The sequence below is a fragment of the Grus americana genome, chromosome 23, assembly GCF_028858705.1.
Source record: "Grus americana isolate bGruAme1 chromosome 23, bGruAme1.mat, whole genome shotgun sequence".
Classification (NCBI taxonomy): Eukaryota; Metazoa; Chordata; class Aves; order Gruiformes; family Gruidae; genus Grus; species Grus americana.
This window is the reverse complement of record NC_072874.1, coordinates 5,067,323-5,091,319: the sequence shown is the minus strand read 5'-3', so window position 1 is coordinate 5,091,319 and position 23,997 is coordinate 5,067,323. Positions and strand designations below refer to the sequence as shown.

General features: G+C 48.1%; 1 protein-coding gene across 1 annotated transcript; it reads left to right on the top strand.

Moving 5' to 3' along the window:
* Nucleotides 1-229: 229 nt before the first annotated feature.
* On the top strand, nt 230-22,302 carry YTHDF2 (YTH N6-methyladenosine RNA binding protein F2). Its single transcript, XM_054802462.1, has 5 exons — nt 230-522; nt 847-871; nt 1,310-1,389; nt 5,598-7,184; nt 21,368-22,302. Exons 1-5 carry the CDS (start codon nt 496-498, stop codon nt 21,389-21,391), a joined length of 1,743 nt encoding a protein of 580 aa, XP_054658437.1. The 5' UTR covers nt 230-495; the 3' UTR covers nt 21,392-22,302.
* The last annotated feature ends 1,695 nt before the right edge of the window (nt 22,303-23,997 follow it).

Below are 23,997 nucleotides of genomic sequence, written 5' to 3'. Positions count from 1 at the left end.
GGGGTAGGGGCTGCGGCCGGGCCTCGGATTTGCCATTTTTTGGGTGAAAAGCCCCGCTGGGCAGTGGGGGTGCCTGGCCCTTTAAGAGCGCCCCCCCATCCCGCCTGTGCGGCCGCGCCCGGCCGAGCGGGGGCGCTAATCCTCCCCACGGTCCTCCACCGGCCCGGCATGCACCGCGCTCCCCCTCACTCCCCCCCCGTTTCTCCCCCCCCCCCCCCCCCCCGCCATTGTGCCTGGCAGCGCGGCGCGCGCGCGGTGCCGCGTGACGCCCGGGGAGCGCGTGTGGGCGCGAGGCGGCGGGGCCTGGGCCATAGACGCGGGCCGGAAGGAGAGGAGAGGCGAGGGGGTGGCTAGAGCGTCGCCCCAGTCAGGCAGCCGCCGCGGGCGAGTCGGAGTCCGCCAGGCAGCCGCGCCGCGCCCGCGCCCGGACAAAGCCGCCGCCGCCGCCCGCTGCCCCGCCCCGCCCCGCCCCGCCAGCAGCCCCGCCGCGGAGCCATGTCGGCCAGCAGCCTCCTGGAGCAGGTAGGAGTCCCGCCGCCACCACCCGGCCTTCCCCCTCGCGGCGCCGGGCCTGGCCCGCTAAGCGAGGCCGCGGCTTGGGGCCTAGTGGCGGGGGCGCGGGACGGGCCGGGCCGGGGCGGGCGGTGGCGGCTGCGGCCTTTCCCCCCCGCCCCCCCCGCCTCTCTTCTCTCTCAGGGCCGCGCCTCCATTGTGCTGCGGCGCGGCCGGGCTTCCCCCCGCCAGGCTGGGCCGCGCCTCGCCGGGCTCCCCGCCCGCGCCGGGGCCGCTTCGCCCCCCTGACTCACCGCCCTCCCTCTCTCTTTCCATGTCGCGCCGCCGCGCCAGAGACCCAAGGGCCAAGGCAACAAAGGTGAGAGCCCGGGGACGGCGGGGCCCGGGGGTGGCGGGGAGGGCTGGATCCTGCGGCGGGGCGGCTGGGGAGCGGGGAGCCCGTGGGGAAGTTGCGGCTTTAGGGAGCGTGTGCGCGGGGGAGGGACGGGGAGGATCCCTGCTGAAATGTGCTGGGGACATCCTCGGGTCTGTGAGCCTTTACGTAGTGGAGTGGCTGGGAGAAAAACAAATCATGGGCTGTGAAGCTTGTCGTTGTTTCTGGGGCTGGAGAAAGTTAGCAGTTAAAGAGGGTTTGCGTGGTGGTGAAGTGTCTTCCGTTGTCTGTGGAGCTGAGCGTGGTATGTTATAACTAGCGGGGTCAGTGATGTTATAAGGTCTGTCTTTTAAATGCTCCAAGTTGGCAAATGTTCGAGTTTGTCGGCAGAGTTCTTTCTAATGCTCTACATCTCTTCCTCAGTGCAAAACGGATCTGTGCATCAGAAGGATGGGTTAAACGATGATGACTTTGAACCCTACTTGAGTCCCCAGGCCAGGCCGGTGAGTAAGAGTACCCGCTAAGGGGCGGGAAGCACCGAGAGCCCAGTTGGTGGCTTCCTGCTGCTCCCTAGAGAAGGCAAATTTGGCACCCTTATGCTCCCTCATCTCCGCTTACTGCATTTTGATGTCTGCCAGCTTTCCTACCGTAATATGCTGTTTTATACATGCATTTCTCCAGGTAGAAACCGCTGAGTGCCATTAGATTGTGGTGGGTGAGGTATAAAGGTTTTAGCAACTTTCTGAGAGTGTAAGGACTTCCTACAGTTGGTGCGCAGCTCGGTTTTTTTGATGTGACTGCCGTGAAGTTACCATTTCTGCTCTTTCAGTTTTACTGCGATGACCTTGTTTCCTTGCTGGTTTCTGGCTCTTTACGCCATACGAGGAGATGCACGACATCGTGTTGTGAAATTGCTTCACACGATGCAGTTACGCTCCGAGGGCTTTTGAAGGATACTATCAACCTTCTTATCTCTCCATCAAGTAAACCGAAAATGCGTGTCATGGGGTTTTCTATATTTTTCACCAAAAAAAAAACCAAACCCACAGAACACACATGTGATAAAAGCTGTTAAGTCTTTTTGAGAACTTTAGTTAGAAGTTGAGCTGGAGAGCTTGTGATCAGCTCCTGAAAGTCAGACTTCCAGCTACTTTTCCTCTTAACTTTCTATTTAAGATTAGTTCCGCTGTTAACTGTTTTTTTGTTTGTTTCTCTTAATGAGTGGTAGGAGAGTGACAGACAGCAGATGGAGTTCAGCTGATTAGATGGTACAAGGGAGCATTATAGATAAGCATCTGTAGTAGGGCTGGAGCAGTTAGTTCATTCTCTTGGCACCTCTTCCCTCTTCAATTGTGATTAGTAAAAATAAGCTGTTCTGGTTTTCCTTTCCTGTATTTTTTTGATCATTTTTACTAGTCAGTATATTCTTTTCAGATAAGCGATGCTTGTTTTCTTGGAACACAAAAGCAAGTTTCTGTCTCAGTTAAATTTTCAACAAGTAGTTTCCTAGTTTGTGCTAAAGACATGAGGCTGAATATTCTTTAAGCTCCTTTCAACTGCTCGTACTATTCAGAATTCAACCTGTCCATTAAGATAATGTACTGCATTCCGCTCTCAAGCCGAAATCCGACCTGCATTAGGCAAAAGAGTGTGATTACTTTCTCAAGTCTTGAATAAAACTAGCTACTTTTCTAGTAGCTATCATTTAATTGTGTGGGTTTTCTGTCCCAGAAGTTAACATCACCAATTTCCAGTTTCCTTCTGAATGGGGAAGTATTTCCTGCAAAGCGTGGTCTTATTTAAATCTCCTAAAGAGAAGGAAGGTTCCTATAACGCTAGAAGCAACGTGATATTTTACCCTATTTTGCATGTTTGGTGAAGAACTTCTGAATATTTAGTTTCTTTTTTGCGTGAGTCACACTGATAAAAATACCTTTTAAAAATAAGGAAGCTATTGGAGCGCGCCTCAGGAGGTGGAGCAGAGCTGTTGCTCTAGAAATTCAGCAGGAGTGAGATAAAACTGGCGTTTTAACTTTGAATGAAGCTTTAGGATGACTTTATCTCGGTTTCTCTCCATGCTGTGTTGCCTCTCAGTTCTTATCCATGTTTTCACACTCGAAACCCCAAAACCATAGGGTTCAATCTGGAGGGGACCGTGGTTTGGCTGAGCCCACCAGCTCCCGATACAACGGCACAAAGCGCTCACCTCTCTTCTGAAGGAAAAGGGGAAGGGAGTTACAGATAAGGCTCTGAAAAATGAATTAAACACAGCCCGCTGCTGCGGGGTGACACGTGTGGTTTCTGAAATGGCTTTCTGAGCTCTCCGCGCAAGCACGGGGTAACAAATGGTGAAGTTTCGTGGCTCTTCATTCAGGAGCTGCTGTTTTCAGGTGCGACTGTTGCTAGCTTGTCAGCCTAGTAAATGAGGTTACTGTGTATTTTAAAGCTCAGATACACAGTAAGTGGTTCTTCAACAGTTTAAAAACAGAAACAATAAGTAAGCTTAAACCCTGCTTCTAGTCTTGAGGTGAAGAATAGTGAATTTGAGGAAATAACTGTACAAAAAGTCTTAGTCATTGGAGAGAATTAAAAGCCGGTGAAGTTTTATTTGCATAGTAATCAGTAACTGTGTCAGTTGTGCGAGTGCAGGGTAGCGGAGCGAGGTGGTGTGTTTGATAGCAAATCGTAGTTCTAGACATTCAGGTGGTGAACAGCAACTGGCCCGACTTAAATCTGCTTTCAACTGTTGTTCAACTCCTGTCCTCCCTCCTTACTATACGAGTAGAGCTGGTGAATACTCTAAAGGTAATAGCTTAATACAGACTATGTTAAAATATCTCACCAAGTTAAATATATAACAGCATGTAAGAAAATATTTTGAGGTGGCAAGGGGACGGGTTTTAATCTGACAGTGATGTGCTTTGTGCGCTTTGAGGGACAAACCTGCAGAGAGAAAACTGCTGCTCTGCCTGCTAGGCTCAGGTTTTAAGTATGGGCTGGCATGTTGATGTGCTGTTAAAGCTAATTTCCAGGAGAGTGTGGTGTTACTCTTATAATTGAGGGGATTATCTTTTGAAGAGACTTTGCTGGTTCAAAATAATTTTTTTTTGAAGTTCCCTCATTTGCCTTACAAATTAGTCAGCGTCCATATCCGTGCTTTTGGACAGGTTGAGCCCTAGAGGTTGTTCCTTGGTTTGGGTTTAGCAGGACTGAGTTCCTCAATTAGTAAAACTGGATAAGAATTAGTTTTGTTATTAATTTGCTTTTGGGACTCATTCTTTGGGAAAACCAAAAGGCTTGAGAGAATGTCTCTGAGTTTTCATGCATCCACGCAGTGAAGTACCACAGAAAGCTTTTTAGTGTTTTATACAACAAAATAAACCTTGTCTCTGAAAACATCTTAATTCCTATGAATTTTTGTAAAGTGTGGGCTGGGTTAGCCCCAAACCTGTTGCTTTCCTTTTAACTCAGTGGAAGGTGGAGAGGCAAACCAGCTATTTCTGGAGGGTGCCAGAGCCATCTTGAGAGCCTCCATAGATTTCAGTATGGCATGAAGTCCTTCGGGAGCTGCACTTGGCACGTGAAAACATGATTCAACGAAAAATGGAGTAGAGGCTGCTGCGAGCCAAGCTTTTAAATGGGAACTGAACCTGACTTTCGTCTCATCTGTGTTGGGTTGGCGTGTAAAGGGCTGTGTAGCATGAGGCTGTCTGCACACAGGTTCAAATTACGGGATGATAACGTCCATTAGCGTGGCTTTAACCGCTCCCTGGAGGGGGCATTGGTTTTGAATGCAAAATGACAGATGTTTTTCATGTAAGCAAATCTTGGTGATGTCTGAGACTTCCCTAATTGTAAAATTAGGCGTTTGTTTTCGTAACCTAAAGGCTACTTGGATGTTAAAAGGGAGACCAAGGCATGGAACAGCTGGTTAGTTTTTTTTTTAATCTCTGAAGCCTGCTTTCTTGTGCTGCTGTCACCACACTATAAAATGCTCCTATTGAAACCCTATTGATTACGCCCCATTTTCAGGTATTTTTTTAGTATGCGCCCACAGTACTGGAGCAGTTTGTGTTTTGAGGAGTAGGCTTTAAATCCGTTTGTTTGCAAGTTCTTGGGATATTTTAAGCTCTGAAACCTTTAATTGTGGGGATAAAGCTGTTTTTGTGGGTCCTCAGTTTAAGGAAGGCAGTTAGGGACATTCATGATTTTGGCAGCGCACTTCCACTGGACCTTCTTCCTCCATATTTCACTTCTCCCTGCATCCTTCCCCCAAACCCTCCCTCAAACACCAGACTAAGGGCTGATACGTATGTTACCCAGGAAAGGAGAGCTTTCTTTGGTAGTAGCTACAAAAAGATGATGATAATATTTGGATGCTAGGTAAGATAATGCTTTTTATAGCCTCAGCAGGAGCTGTGGGGCAGTCCAATGTCCAGTCCCACCTCACGCATCAGGAGCACAATGTGCCCCCGTTTCAGCATGGGAAGCTTGCTAAGCCTTTGTGTTTAATCATTCTGGCAATGAAACAGTTTTTAGAGCACTTCTAACAAAGAAGATGTTTCAAGGCCAGGCCTGTTTATCTGCCCAGCCCTAAGGTAGGGAGGGGTGGGGCACGGGAAGTCTAAGATGGCTTTTATTCCACGGTCCCTTGAAATTTGTTCAACTCCTAACTATTCAGTGCTTATTTTTTATTTGTTTGTTTTTTCAGAATAATGCATACACTGCAATGTCCGATTCCTACTTACCAAACTACTACAGTCCCTCCATTGGATTCTCCTACTCCTTAGGCGAAGCTGCCTGGTCTACAGGGGGTGACCCCCCCATGCCCTACCTAACCTCTTACGGACAGCTGAGCAACGGGGAGCCTCACTTTCTCCCAGACGCGATGTTCGGGCAGCCAGGGGCCCTTGGCAGCACTCCATTTCTCGGGCAGCACGGCTTTAACTTCTTTCCAAGCGGGATTGACTTTTCGGCTTGGGGGAATAACAGTTCTCAGGGACAATCCACTCAAAGCTCTGGCTATAGTAGCAATTACGCCTATGCCCCTAGCTCGCTGGGCGGAGCGATGATCGATGGGCAATCTGCCTTTGCTAACGAGACTCTGAACAAGGCTCCTGGCATGAACACCATCGACCAAGGGATGGCAGCTCTGAAGCTGGGCAGCACAGATGTTGCGAGCAGCGTCCCAAAAGTCGTTGGTTCGGCTGTCGGTAGCGGATCCATTACCAGTAATATCGTGGCATCTAACAGTTTGCCTCCGGCTACTATCGCTCCTCCAAAGCCGACCTCCTGGGCTGACATCGCTAGCAAACCGGCTAAGCAGCAGCCCAAGCTGAAGACCAAGAATGGCATTGCAGGTTCAAGTCTTCCACCGCCTCCGATAAAACATAACATGGATATTGGAACTTGGGATAACAAAGGGCCTGTGGCAAAAGCCCCGGCGCAGGCTTTAGTTCAGAATATTGGTCAGCAGCCAGCCCAGGTGTCCCCCCAGCCCGTGGGTCAGCCGATCAATAATAGCCCACCGGTGGCACAGGCTTCAAGCGGGCAGCAGCCCCAGCCGCTGCCCCCGCCACCACCGCAGCCGGCCCAGTTGCCCGTGCCACAGCAGGCGGCTCAGCCCACCCGCTGGGTTGCCCCTCGTAATCGTGGCAGTGGGTTCGGTCAAAACGGAGTGGACGGTAACGGAGTGGGACAGTCTCAGGCCAGTTCTGGTTCTGCTCCTTCAGAGCCGCACCCGGTCTTGGAGAAGTTGAGATCCATCAACAACTACAACCCCAAGGATTTTGACTGGAACCCAAAACACGGCCGGGTTTTCATCATTAAGAGTTACTCTGAGGACGATATCCACCGTTCCATTAAATATAACATCTGGTGCAGTACAGAGCACGGCAACAAGAGACTGGATGCCGCCTATCGCTCCATGAACGGGAAGGGCCCCGTTTACTTACTGTTCAGTGTCAACGGTAGTGGTCACTTCTGCGGAGTAGCGGAAATGAAATCTGCTGTGGACTATAACACGTGTGCGGGTGTGTGGTCCCAGGACAAGTGGAAGGGACGTTTTGATGTCAGGTGGATTTTTGTGAAGGACGTTCCCAACAGCCAGCTGCGGCACATCCGCCTAGAGAACAACGAAAATAAACCAGTGACCAACTCCAGGGACACTCAGGAGGTGCCTCTGGAAAAGGCTAAGCAGGTGTTGAAAATCATTGCCACCTACAAGCACACCACCTCTATCTTTGATGACTTCTCACACTATGAGAAACGCCAAGAGGAGGAGGAAAATGTTAAAAAGGTAACTTGTTTGTCTGTCTCAGCCAAGTCCTGCGGGGCAGGAGGTAGAGGAGGACTGCCTTGTGCCCAACTAAATCTGGGGTGTGAAGGCGTGGGCTTGTGAGCGAGCTTGGTGGGCATCGGGCTGCCTTTTGGCTAGCTGCGCACTCGTATGCAGAACCCCTGTTTGGGGTGGAAATGGGTGCCGGCACCCCGGCAGAGCGGGGTGAAGAGGCTTGCCCAGGCCCTGCCTGCAATCGCCCGCCCTTCGGTTGCTCTAAATCTCAGCTTTTCCCCGAGTGCTGTATTCTAAACAAAATTTATTTCTGTGCTATTGTCAGCTCCTGGCTCAGAAGTGTTTAAAGGAGGAGATCAGTGGGGGGTTTGAGGAGTTGTTAGAAAACAGAGCTGGGTCTTTGAACGGCCGCCTAATCCACCCCCTACCCATAGTGGGGTCAACGTGACAGATGTTTCCCACCACTTGTAAAACCTTCAGGAACAGCAGTTCCTGTCCCTCCCCAGGCAATCTATTCCTATGCTTAATTATCCTTCCTGTTAGAAGGCTTTGTCTAATGCCCAACCTAAATCTCCCTCGCTGCAATTTAAGTCCGTGACTACTTGTCCTCTCTCCAGTGGACGCGGAGCGGGTCATTCTGTTCCTCTTGGCAGCGAGCTCGGCAGTGTTTGAAGCCCGTGGGCGCTGCCCAGCAGTGTGGCACCTGAGCTGCGCTCGCAGCCTGCATGCAGCTGTGCTGGCTTGCCACTTGAGTCCGTCGGCTCGAAGCCTGCTGTCATCATCGATTCGTTAACGGGAGGATTGCTAACTGAAAATTCTGCCCAAAATTCAGTGACCAACAGACCTTGAATCTTACTTGGGTACAGCTGTGTTAGCCAGCTGTAGCTGACCTTCCCCACGATAGGGGTCTTGCTTATATTTGATCAAAACAGTAATTACAAATTAGCATTACCACAGCTTTCTGGTAGCTGACCAAGTTTTCTGATGATCTCTTTAGTTTCAGCAACAGGGAATTTTCCACCCAACAGTTGAAGAACAGAATCAGGAGCTGCAACTGCTCACCATGATGGTGAATGCAGTTTTTAATTTTTTTATATATATTTTACTTGGAGCGTTGTCTGTATAAATAGCATCACCCATACACAAAGGTGGTCACGTTTTGCAGCTGATAGCCTAGCACGTACAGTGCTTGAAGAAAATCTGTAAGGGAGGAATACATTGCAAGGTGTGGAGGTGTAAACTTGATTTTTGGTGAGAACCTGAATATTTTGCATGACTTCACATCCTAAAATTGCTCTACTTGGTATCCAGCCTGTACTGAAGTGGTGACTTCTCTTTTACTAACTGAGGTTTTGAATGCCATCCGAAATTTAGTCTGTGCAGGATATTTTAGGACGTGGGACTTCTCATATGCTCCAGATGTGACTTCAGGGAGCAACGGTTTGCAGTGCAGGAGGGGCAGACTTTGGGACAGTGGGAGAAGGCAAGGAGGGGGGGAAATGTTGCTGGAGGCAGGTGGGGTTTGGGTGGGTAAGAGTTAGTACTGGGTAAATGTAAGCAGGTAGCAAGCAGGAGGAAGAGCAACAGAGTGGGGAAGGCCGGGGGAAAGGTGGACAGACCGATGGTCTCTTCTGCTGGAAGGCTGCTGTGTTTGTGAGTTGTAATGTCTGAAAATCGGTAAGATACTAAAAATGTGGCTCAGCAATTTTCTTAAAACTGTAAAGCATCTTTACTCATCTTTCCAACTGCATTTTGAAGTCTGCTCCCCTGCTTTCTTCAATTTCTTGGAGAGGTCCTAGCCTACGAGGGTCAGAAGCAGTAACGGTAGCTGATGGACGTTTGGTATGGCAGCGCCTCCCTTCTAAACGAAGTCTGAGTTGATTCAGTGTGGCACTCCAGTGCAGAAGCGGTCGATTAGGAAAACATTTATTCTTTGAAAGGGAACTTAGTCATATGTGTCTGGAATTCATAGTCTTGTAGATGTACAGTTGGTGTTTGCTTTTTACCATTGACTCACTCGTTGTTGCATGCTCAGGGCCCCTGCCCTGTAACATCCGGGACAGAGGAAGTGACTTGGTCTTTCTTTCAGCAACAGTTTGACCTCCTCGATCGCTTGCTGACGCAGCCTTGAAGATGGTTGAGGTTTCTGTAACTGCTCTTTCATGGTTTCATTGAGAAGCAGTCTTTTTTGCTCAAAGAGGTTTTTTTATTTCCTGGAGTGGATGCTAATAGGACTGTGGGTGGCAAAAAAAACCCCAAGCCGTGCTGTGTCTGCCTTGAAACATCTCAGGTAATCACCTGGAGGAAAAAAAAAAAATCAGAAACCAGAGTTGAGGCACTGGAAAGTTAAAATGCTGCTCTGGCAGCAGCCGGTGGCACAGCTCCCTGCCTGTGGTCTGTCAAGCTGCTTTTGTGTCAGGGAAATCCCATTGCTACCAGCTCTTTGTCTCTGCCACCAGTTTTTGGATGGCAGCGATAACGTTAATGTTCTGCATTCCTGTTCCTTGAAGCTTAAATGTCTCAAGGTTTGGCTTGTTTTGAACTTCTAGCAAGCTGCAATTGTTTCACTTGGCTTCAAGTTGCTTGAACCTTTGTCTGATCTTCAGTTTGATTCCTGCTTGCTACCCGAACAGATGGATGAGCTCTTGTGAAAATCTGGGAACTCTTGAATATTCTTCTATACTTCTCACAGTTAGAGTCACTTCTTCAGAATTCCCTAAAATAGTTCCCAGAAATCATATGAAAAATGCTCTGCTTAGTGTTCGTGCTATTCCCTTTGGCCAGTGAAGGAGGGTAAATGGTTCAGCATTGAAAACACTGAACTCATGCTCTTGATTGTCCTTTTCTGTCACCTGTGCCCATCTTGTCCTCAGAGACTAATCTCCATTTCTTTCGAGTGTCTTGCTTTGCTCTACTAATCCAGTTTTTTAAAAGGTTTGGATGATTTGACCCAAAATGAAGCTGACTCCCAGTGCATCCCTACCTGAAGAGGTTTAGGGCTTCTTGAAACCCGTAACAGCTGCTTTTGTGGTAGAGCTGTCACCGACTTGTTCCCTGTAAGGACTGTTTTATCCTAGTTTAAAAAAAAAAAAAAAAACAAACAACCAAAAAACCACCCCCCAAAAAAAACCCAAGAAAAATCCCTAGCTCATAGTAATACACTTGTATTTCTAGGAATGTTGCAGTGACCTCAGTGGAAAGATCTTAGATCCGCTTGCATGTGAAAGGTTAACAGCTTATGTTTTGTGGAAAAGCAATGAATGTCAACTCTAAGGGAAGTTTATTTTGGTTCTTTCTCCCATTGCCTTGCGCAGGGTTGGGGTACTTGGCTACTTGCAGGTTCCAGGGATTTTTAGGAAGGATATCCCATGAAAACCAGGCCTGTCCTGTCCCTTCCAGGGCCAGAGTGCTCAGTTGTCAGGTTTGGAGTTGAGGCACTTTGCTTTGGGACTTGGGGGTTGAGTCAGGATGAGCTGTGCAGGATGGGGTGGTTTTTTGTGGGGTTTTTCATGCTGAGGTATACCAGCCTCAAAACGGAAAGGTGTGATTCGCCAGATTGGAGCTGTTACTTTCAGAAATGTGCTGCTTTGTGTCACAGCTGACACCGTCTGCTGGTTAAAGGACTATTAATAGTGGCAAGTGTCACTGCCCCCCTTACAAAATACGATTTAAGGGAAAACTAAGTGGTGTTATATGAGCCTATCTGAAACTAGCAGAATACTTCAGTTGCTGTAAAAAAGGAATGCTTCCTCATATTTTGCAAAGCTTTTTTTTTATTCTCCTAATTTGTAATCTTAGCGGGGAGGAGAGAGCATGTTTCCTATAAGGTGGGCTAGCATTTATTTCTCCTGCTGTTAATGCTGCATTTGCTTTGGCTTTACCAGATCCAACAGGACAGCGTTTCTGACTACAGGATTTGGTTCCTGGATATTGCATATCCAGGCAAAGCCAACTCTTTCCTATGACAGCAAGGGAACACTGCTTCTACTGGCACAGTTCCTTTCATCCCGTGATCCCAAGGCTATTTGCTTTTTCTGCTCCAAATCCTGGCCATAGAGAAGTTAATTGATTGATGCACCAGGACAGAATTTTCTTGCTGCGAATACCCTCCGCTGTTCGGCAATGCACATGGTTTCTCTCAGTTTATTTCCAGGCCTTTTAAATCCTGTATGTGTGTGTCCGTGCTTGTATATTTGCCCAGAAATAGAGGAAGCGGAAACCATACTGTTTATTCCAGTAGCTTGGTACCAGCTATTTGACATGAGTGCCTTGTCCTTATGATATCTTTAAGCCAGCACTACAAAGCACTTCTCACATGTTTTTGGCTGTGTTCTGGTTTTGTTTAAAGGCAGGAGAAAATTGGAGGGGAAGGCTTAGGTCTAGCTGGTGCTCTAATCCTTGTTTTCTCCTGTAAGACAGGGGACTTGGTTTCCTCATCTGTAAAATGGGAGCAGCTGGGAGCCATTTCACTGTGAGTAAAGTGGAAGCTGAGTGGTGGAAAAGCAAGCCTGTTGCACTTGCCTCATAGCCCTGCTGCTATCTTGTTAGCAGTCTTTACAATGATATTTTAATATAACATTTTGTTAATATTACAAAATACCATGTTTAAAGTTGGTTTAAGGAGCTGTTGAGATGCACTGTTTAAAATTGTTTTTCGAGGACTGGTAATGGATCTGGAGCTGCTGTTCTCTAGTCACGGGGCCAGGCATAGTGCGGGCCATATGTGATGAGGAGGTTTTGCACCTCTTACAGGTACAGCCTTGAGTAGAGGGAATTTATTTCACGTCCTGCTCTTGGGAACCTGTTCCCAACTCACTTGTTGCCCACTTGGTGCAGGCAAAGCTTCAAGCCCCCTCCCATCCAGGTTATCTTCACCTTGGCTCGGTGATTTCAGCTCCGAGTTGCAGAATACCCTGAACTGATCGTTCTTATAAATATGTTAATTGCATTCATTACGAACATACTAATGACTTCAAATGAATGTCTTAAAAAAAAAAAAAAAAAAGACTTTGTTCTTCCTTCAGCAGTTGAGTTAAAATTGCATTGGCGTGGCTGGCAGATTCCCTAGAAACAGCGTGGAGGGTTTGGTATGTGAGAAGGGAGTGTTTGAGATGTCAGCAGCAGTGGCTGCTTTTTTTTTTTTTCCTTTTCTAAGTGTTCTAAGTAACTTGCTGACACTGAGGTTAATAGCTACCTACACAGGCATTGTGTTTCAGGTTATTTTATTAACAGCTACTTCTCCAGAAAAGTAATTTTCCTTACAATATAAGTATTTGCCAGCTATTTTGTTCAGTGAAAGCACCGGGGCATGGTCCTGTTCAGTTCCCTGGATTTTCTCTCTGGTGCAGAAGTTCAGTGGGTCACAAGATGATGCTGAAAGCTGATTAGGATCCCAAGAAAACTGTTGAAGTACGTTGATGCGTGAGCCTTGTATATGTGCAATACATCAAGAATAGCTTCATGCACAATGTTCCTCACTTGTTCTTAACGAAAATGTAATTCTGCCACAGGTTTTTTGGTCTGAAAGTCGTCGCTTTCTTCTTTCTGTCTCATGTAAAGTGTTATGTGACAGGTATTCATGTAGGAAGCTTCTTGTTCTGTACCGTGAGGTCGTTTTTGCCGCAATTATTAGAGCCCTCTCATTTTCCTGGATGTTCTTGTTTATACCTGGTAGTAATTGTACTATCTTACAGCTTTGTGAGTTATATAAACCAGTTCCTTAGTGGTGCAAGACGCTGGACGCTTGCCAGCCAGAACAGTCCTGCCCTGCTTTAACTGCGGCAAAGTTACCCAGGGAAGTCTCCGTTAACAAGGATTGTTGTTATCCGAGATAGAGAGTTGATTGTGGCTCCTTCCAGTGACTCGCTGCCCGGTGTGAGGCTTTTTAATTGTGTGTAAGTCATATAGTAGTGCATTGGAGCAGTTGTTAATAAAGCATTTGGATTTTGTAAGCTGTTCTTCATCAACAGCTTGTAATGAAGACTGCATCTGGTTCCGTATCATTAGAACTCTTTTTTTTTTATTAAAAGGACAACACTGAGTGGTTTTGGGTTTTTTTTTTTTTGTGGTTAACTGCAGAGCTATTTCTTGTAATGTAATACCAGTTTAGAAGACTTAGATAAACTCTACCTAAAACTTTGTCTTTTGTTTCTAATCTTGGGGAGAAAAAGAAACCACACTATTTTAGTTTCCTTCCGTACGTGTATCTGTGCGCACGGGGAAGGCTCTGCTCTCTCCCCTCTGTCATTTGTAATGATGCCATCTCCTGTAAAATGACTTCAGAGAACTTCCCCATTGTCATCTGCACATCTTTAAGAAATCGTGATGTCCTGACCAGCAGCCTTTTGGCTGTTGCAAGCCAACCCGATTTGGGGTTCAGCTGGTTTGAGTGCTGTGTTCTTGATATGTTTAAAGCGGGGGGGAAAGGTGAAATATAAAACTGTTCCAGTGAATACTGCTATGTTGCAATAAAAGGAGGGTACACACAAAGGGCTATAGGGAGTATTGGCTCTTTTACTTGAGCTTGTGAATTCAGCTCTTCAGAAACAGGCAAATAGATCTCCTCTTGTCCTTCATAATACAGAATATTGTGTGGTTTTTCTTGTAGCCTGAAGTATTTATTCTGCCTTAGTCGGGATGGAGGCAGTATTTTAGCCTCAAACACAAGAACAACTGCAGTGAGTCAGACCGTAAGTCTGTGTAGCCTAATGTTTGTGGCTGCAAGATTTGCAGATCTGATGGATGTGTAGAGAGACATTGCTTAAGCTTTATTTTTCCAAGTAAAAAGCTCAGTGTGCAGCTAACAATAACATGGTCAAGAGCAAATGCCTGTAAGGACAGGGCAAGCACCTATTTAATCATCTCTGAAGGTTTTCCTTGCCTTTAACAATTTGTGGCCTAGGAATTTCTTTGATGCAGAGGATGTACCTTTGTCTTTAACGGCTCATGATTTCTCTTCTTGTCCAAGACATTGATGCATTCTTTGAGCATCCTCAGGATCCTGTGGCAGCAAAGTTCTTCAGTTTAATTATGTGTTGTGTAAAGAAACACATCCTTTTGGTTTGCTTTGAGCCTCCCTCTTGTGATAGTCCCTAGTTCTTGTGCTGGAAGAGGTGGTGAGCTGTTGATTTCAGTGTACTTTCTGTTCCTGCTCTGCTTTTATAGTCGTGTCTCTTCCAGGCTCATCCCTGCTGCTCTTCTCTGACCCTTTTCCAGTTCTTCTGCGTGCGTGTAGCAATGGAGGGGAGCAGAGCTAAACAGTGCCCAGGGTAGATGTGCAGCTTGGGTTTGTATAAAGGCATAATGATCTGTCCTGAATGATCTTTACTTTTCTTGGTGGTAGGCATTTTCCTAGAGTTATGGATCGTAACCCTGAGCTCGTGTTTCCGATTGTTAGTGGTCAGTTTGCAGCCTGTCATCTTAGAGTTAGACCAGTGCTTTTTCCCACGTGTCATTGGATTTACCTAAACCAGGCAGACCAGATTCACTGCAATGTTCAGCTGCTTTTTCTCACAAAGTCCTCCATTTCTTCACAGTCGGATGCTATTTTTATTACCCTGAATGGCTTCGTATCATCAGTAAACTTTGTCACTTTATTATTCGCTCCTTTCTCTAGATCTTTTATGAATTTATGTAACCACAAATTCCAGTGAAGCTCCACAGGTTTTTTTTGTGCAAGATCATTCAGTCCTTGGCGTTACATTTGCACGGTGTGACAGGACAGTGCAAAGGCTTTATTAACTCCACAACAGTGAAGATTTTGAAGCATTAAAGTGGAGGTGCTTCCTTTTCTGGAGTGTCATCTGGCACTAATTTTTTGGGGCTAATACTGCGTGAGCTATGATTTAAGGTAACCAAAGTCATGAAACACATTTCATGTGAACCCAAATGAGAAGGAACACTAGTCTGCTTTAAAAAAAAAAAAAAAAAAAGCAGCACCTTGCTGTATCTGGTGTAGGTCAAAACTCTGGCACGATGCTCAGAGTGAGCCCAGGGTAAATGCTGTCAGCAGTTCAATGCTAGTTGCTTAAACTTTCACATTAACTATTCCTGTTACTTTTGTCCATGCTATTAACTTCCATCCCTGCTTTGTGAGGATTTTGGTGTGGACAGATGGGTCAAAGCCAAGTGCCCCGCTCTGTAGTGGGGAGATTGAGCTGCCCACTTGGGAAGTGTTGGCAAGTTGCAAAAAGAAACATGGCAAACTTCTCATCCCTTGTAATAGCAGGGAAGAATAAAGGCTCCCTGGTTTAAGAGACAGAAGACTTTATTTTCCTTCCTAATGACTTGAAAGGACTTGTGTCATTGTTATTTTGCTTGTGCTCTCCAAAGCCAGCGAGTCCAGTTCCAGTCCCTAGTGGGAGCCCAGTTGTCCTAGCATGGAATGCCACTGGGAGTCCTCCCAGCCTGCGCTGCCTTGCTCTTTGCTCTAAATATTTATGTTTGTTCTTAGCTTTTTCCCCATTCTGTTTTCTGCATGAGTTTTGCCCTGTGGGACAAGGCTCTCTATGGGAGGGTAATTATAAATGTTTATGGGAATTGAACTGCTTTATTCATGCAATCAAATGTGATGTTTAAGCAAGAAGGGGTTCATTCTTTGCAGTTGGTTGCATCAGTTTTAAAGGTGCCTTGAAAGACGCTGGGGAACAGCAGCGTGCCTGCTGAGATCTGACAGCTAGGGCCACCTCGCTTGAATAAAACCCACTGCAGGGGGAAAGTCCTGGCACAATTCGTGTCCTTCTTACCCCTAGCCCCAAGCTAGTTGCTCTGACATGGAAATTCAACATCTGATGTAAAGCATGTGGCCGCTGTGGTGGTTGTGTTCACTGATGTGAAGGCATGTTTTGGCTTACAGCTGTATCTGAAGAATTGCATCTTGCTGTTCCTTATTTATTCTCCGTGACTTCATATCCTTATGACTAAATGGTGAGGTGACCGACGTGTAGCAGCACCGCGGTGTGCTCGGTTTTCGAGAGGAAACCAGAAACTTCCTAACTGCCCAGCCATGCATGCTCAGCATGGTGGCAGGGGACACTGGTGCTGCCTTCTGTGTTTTTGGGGGCAAAGCCTGAATTGCAGGGCCTGACCAGGCGCAGTTGCATCCCTGCTTGGCTCATGCTTTTTCAGTGATGCGAGTTTGCCCCTTTTGGGGTTGTGTGGCTATTTGGTTTCACTCCGTCGGGTTTTGATCTGTAAAACAAAAGGTCTTTCCTGCTCTGAGAAGGAGTCACTTTTATTTACATATCTCCTGTCTTCGTTCTTGGCGCTGAGCTCCGTTATGTGAACGGGAGGTGGGATGAAGATGTGTGACTATAACCAGATTCCTGCATCTGATTTTTATCCCCTTTCCTAGGTGAGGCAGACTAGGAGGTAGCTTTCCTCTGTAACTCCGATGGCTTTCTAATGCTGACAACAGGAAAACCTCGTGTTTGGTTTGTAAATCAGTTAGGACTTGAGGCTGTTTGTGGAACAGATGAGCACAATAGGAAAGTGATGCATCGTCCATCATTTGTGCTGCCTGTGACCATGCCTTGAGCTGATCCTGCCGGGAAGGCTGTGCTGGCCCCGTCTGAGGCAACGGGCTGCCATAACTCCCGATTTCTAAGGCAAGCCAGACATTTGCCTCAGACACGGGCGCATGGAAATCCCGCCGCGTTGTTTGCTAGGATTGTGTCCAGTGCGCAACGGGCGGCGACACCGGGAGGAGAATTCAAACAGCAAAATGCCGCATCGTCACAGCTGGCGTCGTGGGCTGAGTCGGGCTGTTGAGCAAGGTGTCCGAGAGCTGCGTGTGTATGTGTCTTAAGGCCAGTGTCTGATTGCTGGGTGTCTCAGCCCTTTGGGGAATGACACCGGTAGCACAGACCACACTCTAATGAAGCGATCTCCTGCTGTTCCTTTGTGGGCAGTTACTCAGTTAGTGATGCCTTTTGCTTATAGGACCTTCTCAGTTTGAAACTGAGACTGCTTCCTGGCCTGCCTGACATCTTCAGGCTGCTACGCTGTGCTCCAGGTCAGATGGGTCCAGACAAACTGTGGTTTGTATGCTGCACAGCTGGGACCCGTGCTCTTGGTTCTTCTCCAGGCCCTCCCTTTGATTAGAGTCTTCCATTTCCCCGTCCGTAACGTGGCAATAACATCCTTACCTTTGCTGGCAGAGTATTGAGGTTGAACATTTGTTGTTAAGGAAGGTAAGAGCCTCTGAACAAATGTGCAGTGTTACCACCTATTGTTGTCGTTTCTCGGTACAAACTCTCGAGCCTTTTGTTTTCGTTGGCTCCCCATAGTGTGACTAGATAATGTAATCTCTCATCAGCCTTCTCCACCAGCTCGTATGGTTGCTATTATCAGGACCTGGCTTGTGGCATTGCTGCAGCCCCCACCCCGGGGATGGCGGGGACGTGACTGAAGTGGCTTAAGCGGGGTGATTACAGAGGGCTCCTACTTACACACGCTTGCCTTGTCTGAGCCTGGTGCCTCTGAACGCCGCCAGCACAGAAGCACGCTCGCAGTGACGTGTGGGTGTCAACACTTGATTTGAGCGACGGCGTGAATCTTTCTAGTCATTGGCTTTGCGCTTCAGCCGTTTCGGTGCTGCGGTGTTCCTGCCCCTCCGCTTGCCAAGTGGTTTGACAGATGGAGAGGAGAGTCTGAGCTGGTGTCCTTTTCTTGCTTCTTCCACGTGGATCAATAAGATACAGCCCAGGCCTAACAAAGAATAGAATAGAATAAAACACTTTCTGATGGAATCTCTTTGCCCCCCAGGGCAAAGCCCAGCGTGTGCGTGCAGAGGCTGCCCTGCCTTCTCCTGGGCTGTCCTGTAGCTGGGTGGGCAGTGGGTTACACCATCCCACAGCCCGTCATTTCAGAGGAGGATGAGCCAGGAAGGATGAACATTTGCAACACCGTTGACCTTTGCTACGTGTTCTGGCAGATCCGTTTGCTTCTTTGCTAAGGTTGGGTGCTCACTTGTTACTCCAGAACACCCCAAAGACCAAGATGTCTTCCTGGGATGTGCTGAAATGGGGCTGGCAGATGAGATGGTGTAAAAATCCTTCAGGCCCTGGCTACACCCCTTTCCCAGGAGGAGACGCAAGAGAGCAGCAGTGAACCTCCCAGAGAAGAGCAAGAGCAGCAATATTGAAATTAGCGGAGAGCAGAGAGCTGTTCCTTCCCCGGCAGCAGAGCTCTTGGCTGCCTGCTTCTGTGTCTCCCAGGGCAGAGGCTTGGCAGTCCCCAAAGCCCTGCTCTTCGTGGAGGGCAGGGCAGCCCGAGGTAGGTGTTGAAGACAGCCCCTTAGACGACGTGCTGCGTTTTTCTGTTACGGGCTCCTTAGGGTACTGTTTGCAGTGCTGATGGAGGGGAGGGCGTCGTTCTGCCGATATTTCCAGGTTGAACATCAGGAGGCTTTAAACAGAAGACTAGGTTGAGGAAAAATGGGGCTATAATCCACCCTGAAATTAAGATGTTCACTTTAAGCATGTCTGGTCCCCTCTCTAGCCTGGGGATGTGGGGACATCTGCTCTAGCCTCTCTTTTGAAGGTGTTGCCTTCTGTTCTGGCACACTGGGATTTGGGCGGGGGGGGGGGGAGTCGAGTCACTTTTGCACCGAGGCTGGATCCTGTTTCCTGCTCCCTGTTACCCATACACTGGCCTCAGGAGCAGCTTCACCTTCACAGCAGGGAGGAGAAGTGACTAATCGGGTGTCCATCTGGTCAGCTAACGGGGCGATGCGCTCAGCAGGACCCTCAGCCACCGTCTGCAGCTGGTCTGGGACGCTGGCCCTGGCTGCCACCGGAGAGGGGGGCGATTCAACCTGGCAGCCGGCTTATCCCATGGCTGCATTGGGGAAGACGGAGGCATTAGCTCAGGCAGTTGTGGCTTCTTCCCGAAGGAACGCGTCACGTTGCCATCTGTCCTTGTTTAACGTAACGTGCTGGCTGCTGAGCCAGGCAGCAGAGCAGGAACAGGGCTTGGCACCTTCCTTTTGATTTGTGGCTTTCCCTGCAGCGCTTGTTTTACTTCACGTTCAAGACTGGCTTTGCTTTCCACTGTGGTAGTTTTACGTTGCTGCTATGTTTTTTTTCAGCAACGAATAGCACCTGCAACAGATTTGGGCAGACTTACTGGAGGAGAGGAGAATTAAGTCGACTTATGTGGGGCAAACATTCTTGGAGAGAATGCGTGCCTTCGTCTAATCCCTCTCCCTGGAAGGCAATCTGTGCGTGGTATCACACCGGGCTTGCTTTGCTATCCAGCTCGTGCAGAGTTGTTGGAGCTGAAGCCTCCTTGGGTCACCGCATGCATGTGGCTGAGGGGCTGCCCAAGCCTGGGGTATTGTTTTGAGCTGGATGCAAGGCCTCCCTTTTTGGGAAGGTTTCTAAGAATAGATGGCTATACATGCTCTTAGCCCGGGATCGAAGCTTCTCAGAGACAAGCTCTCGCCGGATTTAGCAGTGGTAGCAAAGAACGTTGTTTCTTTGAGCAACTGCCATGCTTCTGGCAGAGGTTGCATGCTCCCCTTGCCAGTGAGCTGCTGCGGTGGAGGGGAAAGTGCCTCTGATCAGCAGGTTAATGTGGGGCAGGGAGAAATGTGGGGGTTAACATGGGGGGATATGGCCCAGGCAGAGCAGCAGACTCGCAGGAAAGCGTCCTGAGCTGAAACAACCAGATATCAGCTTCAGAGCCCTAACAGTGTCCCTTCTCTCTACGTGATGTGAGTTAACACAAGGGAGAAATAAATTGTCTTGCTGTGCCAGCGGGCACCTACTGCAGGTGTTGCGTTGCTGTGGAGGAGGGATGGACTTGGCATCCCTTGGGACTGGCTTAGGTGGGGATTAACTCGCTCTGCCGCTGAGCTAGAGCCAAAACGCCATAGTGCCCTTCGCACAGGAGACTGCAGGGACTTGCCTGTGCTTGGAGCAGATGCAGTTAAGAGGCGGGGAGGAGCATCAGCCAAGAGCCCTTTAGCTATTGACAGGTTTTATTTCTGAGGTGGTGTCCTGGGATCTGGAAATAGTGCTTTGAACGTGGGCTGCGCAGCATCCTTAACCCTTTGGGACAGTCTAGACCTGCTTCTGTGTAAAGCTGCTGGGTTTGGGTTTAACAGAGGAGAGGCTGTGGCCTGTGGTGCTTGGCATAGGAGAGGACACAGGAGCCCTTGGTGTCTGGGTACATTTGATGCTGCGCTGCCTGTTCAGCTTGGTGCAATGTTTGTCGGGACAGCGCGATCCGTCAGCGCTGGAGGAGAGGTGCAGGTCGGTACCAAGGGGGTGGGGAATCCCTGTGGGGATCAACCCTTGGGAGTCCTGCGAACCTGTTGGTTTTCAAGCGAGCTGCCATCAGTAGGTTTCAGAGTTATCCATGAAGTGTTCTGCTGGTAGCTGTGGGCTGTTTCAGTCCCTGCAGACCGAGGCAGACGTCAGTCCTCCCCAGGTTGGAGCTGCAGTCTGCTTTGATGCCCATACGTGAGCTCAGGTGAAGCCGCAGGTCTGTGCAACGCCTGGGGAGCCAGGCTGCCCTGCTCCGGCAGCAGCTGGATGCGAGCAGAGCTGTGCCACGGGCCCCAGCATTCATTCCTCGCTTCCTCTTTCTTCTCCCCGATGCAGGGGCTCTGCCTCATCCCCGCAGCGCTCCCAGGTCCTGCTCCCAAAGCCGCCCAAGTCTTCTCCAGCCCAGAACTCTGCTTTGCTGGTTTCCAGCCTGGTGATGGCTGAGATGTCCTGTGGGTCGGTGTCCAGGAGCTTTGTCACTTCAGCACTGACCTAGACTCACTTTTTTTCACCAGTTCTTCCTTGGTTTGTCCTTCTTGGTGGTTTTTTTGTTTGGTTTTTTTCCTGTTTCTGCTGTTAAACCTCTAGCTTGGAGCAGCCTGGTGATGTCTGTCCTGGGGAGAGCCCGTAACTCTGCTGAAGGATGCTGCCGTAAGCAAGGAGAGAGGAAGGGGAGCAGAGCTGGGGTATCAACAGCCCTCGTAAAGGGGACACGTGATGACCCAAGCAGCGTAATACATCATCATGTTAGCTGTACGCAGTCGCAGTACCTCCTTTTGCAAAGAAAAATACTCTTTCTCGGACTTTGCTCGCATGGGACAGGCCTTCACCGCAGATCTGCGTGTTGAAATGCTGATGTGTGGAAGCGGTGAATAAAATTGCTCTCGGCTAACGTGTTCTTCTTTTTCTCTTTTGCAGGAACGCCAAGGCCGTGTCAAGTAAAAGGCCATTCCTCCCACAGAGACTGCAGCAGAGATTACATCCCAGCTATCTTTCAGAGAGAGAAAGAAAGAGCAAAAATATTTCAGAGAGAAATTAGGACTTTTTTTTTCTTAATTTCATTGACTTCAAAAAGACTCTTACAAACTTGCAGTTTAAAAAAAAAAGTATTGGAATTTCACAAGACATAGGACTTAAAAAAACAAAAACAACAAAAAAAAATCCCTTCTAGGTAGAGTATAGGTAAAAACTGTCCCCTTTCTTTTGGCTTTGGTTGTGATTTCAGAGCATACGCTTTGTTTTTTGTCTTTTTACTATGTTTTTTCGGATTTTAAAGTCCGTAAGTGGCATATGCCTTTTTTCTCTAATTTTTAAACCCTGCCGCTTCCCGTCCTTCCACCCCCTCGCGCCTCCTTCCCCTGGTTTTGACATTTGCACTTGGAACACCAGGTTGTAACATCTACCATGGAAAGTGGAGTAACTTTTTTTTCTTTCCCCCCCCACCCCGGCCTGGAAGAGGAGGAATTCTACGAGGAAGTTGGGGTTTTGGCCTAAGAAGAATTGAACAGAAATTGTCCACGAGGTTGTGTCTTAAAGGTGGTTCATTTTTCTCTGACCCTTTGTTACTCAAAAGTCAAATACTAGGAGTCCTAAGAAACGTTCTGTTCTTGTGCATTATACAGATTTACAGATTAAGCCTGGATTAATTTGATTTTGGAAAGCTGAGAACAGTGGTAAAAACTTGTTTTGTTTACAGGAAAATGAATTTTGGACAAAAAAAAAAAGAAATATTGTAAAATGTGTAGTGAATATGTTTCTTCAGTTTCTTGTTAAGCCAATGAGGAATGGGCGTTGCCTTTCTTTTCACCATTAATCACTTCTCAATAATAAACGTGAGATCCTGTTGAGCATCACTGTTGTCTGCCGCTCCCTTTTCAGCACTGCCCGCTCCGTGGCGTAGCGAGGATGCGCACCTCCCGTCTCCCCTCTGCACGGCAACTCAGGGGCTTCGCTGCAGTATTAGTACCTCAAATTAACGAGGGACATGTGGTTTCTCCTCGGGTTTGAAGCAGGGTGCTGTGACCTGTCTCCAGGCGCCAGGACCGAGCTCGGGATGCCGTTATCGGGGTTTGTTCCTGGTCCTTTGGAATTATTTTTGCTCTTTGACACGGGAAGATGTCCAGTGGCACCGGGCAGAGCCCCTGCCTGCCCCCAGCCAGCCCTTCCCAGGGCAGGAGGGCCTCAATGTTCCGGACTCTTTCCCATTTCACAGGTAAATTGAGGATTATCCGGCTCCTTCCAGGCGTGTGTGAAATGCAGACACCCACTCGCATCCCAGAGGATCTCCCTTGAGAAAACTGCTCGAGGTGAAGAAATCAAAAATCCAGGTTTTCTTGTTTGGGCAGTTCAGAGGGAATTAAAGAGCCACAAACAAATCTGAGCCGGTAGCAGTGCTTTAATTGTCAATACTTAATGGGTCATCCTCAAGGAAAGTTGTGCTGTATTGAAAATATCTCAATTATTAAATATCTCAATTATTAAATCACACTCGGGCAACTTTTGGAATCGGCCAGCTCAGCTTTTTCTCACCTTGGGTGGAAAAATCAGCCTGGTGAGCTTCACTTTCCCATCACAGGACGGCAAATGCTCACACACCCTGCGTGTACTCACCAAAAAGTTTGCTCGTTTGGGGGGTTTTTTTGGACTAATTCTTGCTTCTGAAAAGCAAACAAACAAAACCCAGCTCGAATAGCCCGGTCTGCGTCGGGTGAGGACCCATGGGGGGTGTAGGCTGGTGTCAGAAGTAGTTGTGTGGCCATTTGCGTTTTATTGGGATATCTTACTTGTTTTCTTCAGAAGAATTTCTGTTCTCTCAATTCTGTGACGGCTTTGGCCTCTGAGCTGGCCGAAAACCCGAATTCCTTGGTGGTGTCCTCATGTGTTTTCAGAGGGAGTGTAAAACCTGCGTTGCCCGGGGGAAATAAGGGCAGAAAGCTTGATTTTAAGGCCCAAATTACACAATTTGTCTTTTGAGAGAGTTTTAATTGTGAGTAAAAAAAAAAAAAAACCTGGAGGGAGGGTTTTTCGGTTTCACTTGGTCAGACCCAGCTTGTTCTCCCTTTCAGTCTTCAAGCAACGACCCGAGAGCCGTGTGAGAAGGAGGAAGATGTGACTTGAAACCCGCAGTGCTTCAGTGCAGGTGTAATATCTGCAATTACTTTTATGTAAGGAAAAACCCAACATGCCCCTGCTTGAATTTCCTCTTGTGTTTAGCTGTGTGAGAGCTAAAATACTGCCCCCCCCCCCCGCCTTTTTTAAGGCAAAGCAGGTGAATTACTGGGACATCCCATATTCCCTGCAGGATTTATTCCGCAGCGCCTTCAACCTTGGTGTCACTTCCATGGAAACCAGCTGCTGGGCAGGAGTCTGGCGCGCCCAGGGACCTAAAACAGCGCCGTTTCACCCCAAACTGGAGAGGGGAGGAAAAAAAAAATATATAGTTTTGTACGTTGCTGGCTGGCTGCGCTCTTTGCTGTTTGGGAGACCGGCGGAGCTTCCAGAGGGGAACGGAAAGGATAATGCCAAATATTAAATGTTAAATATTAGGA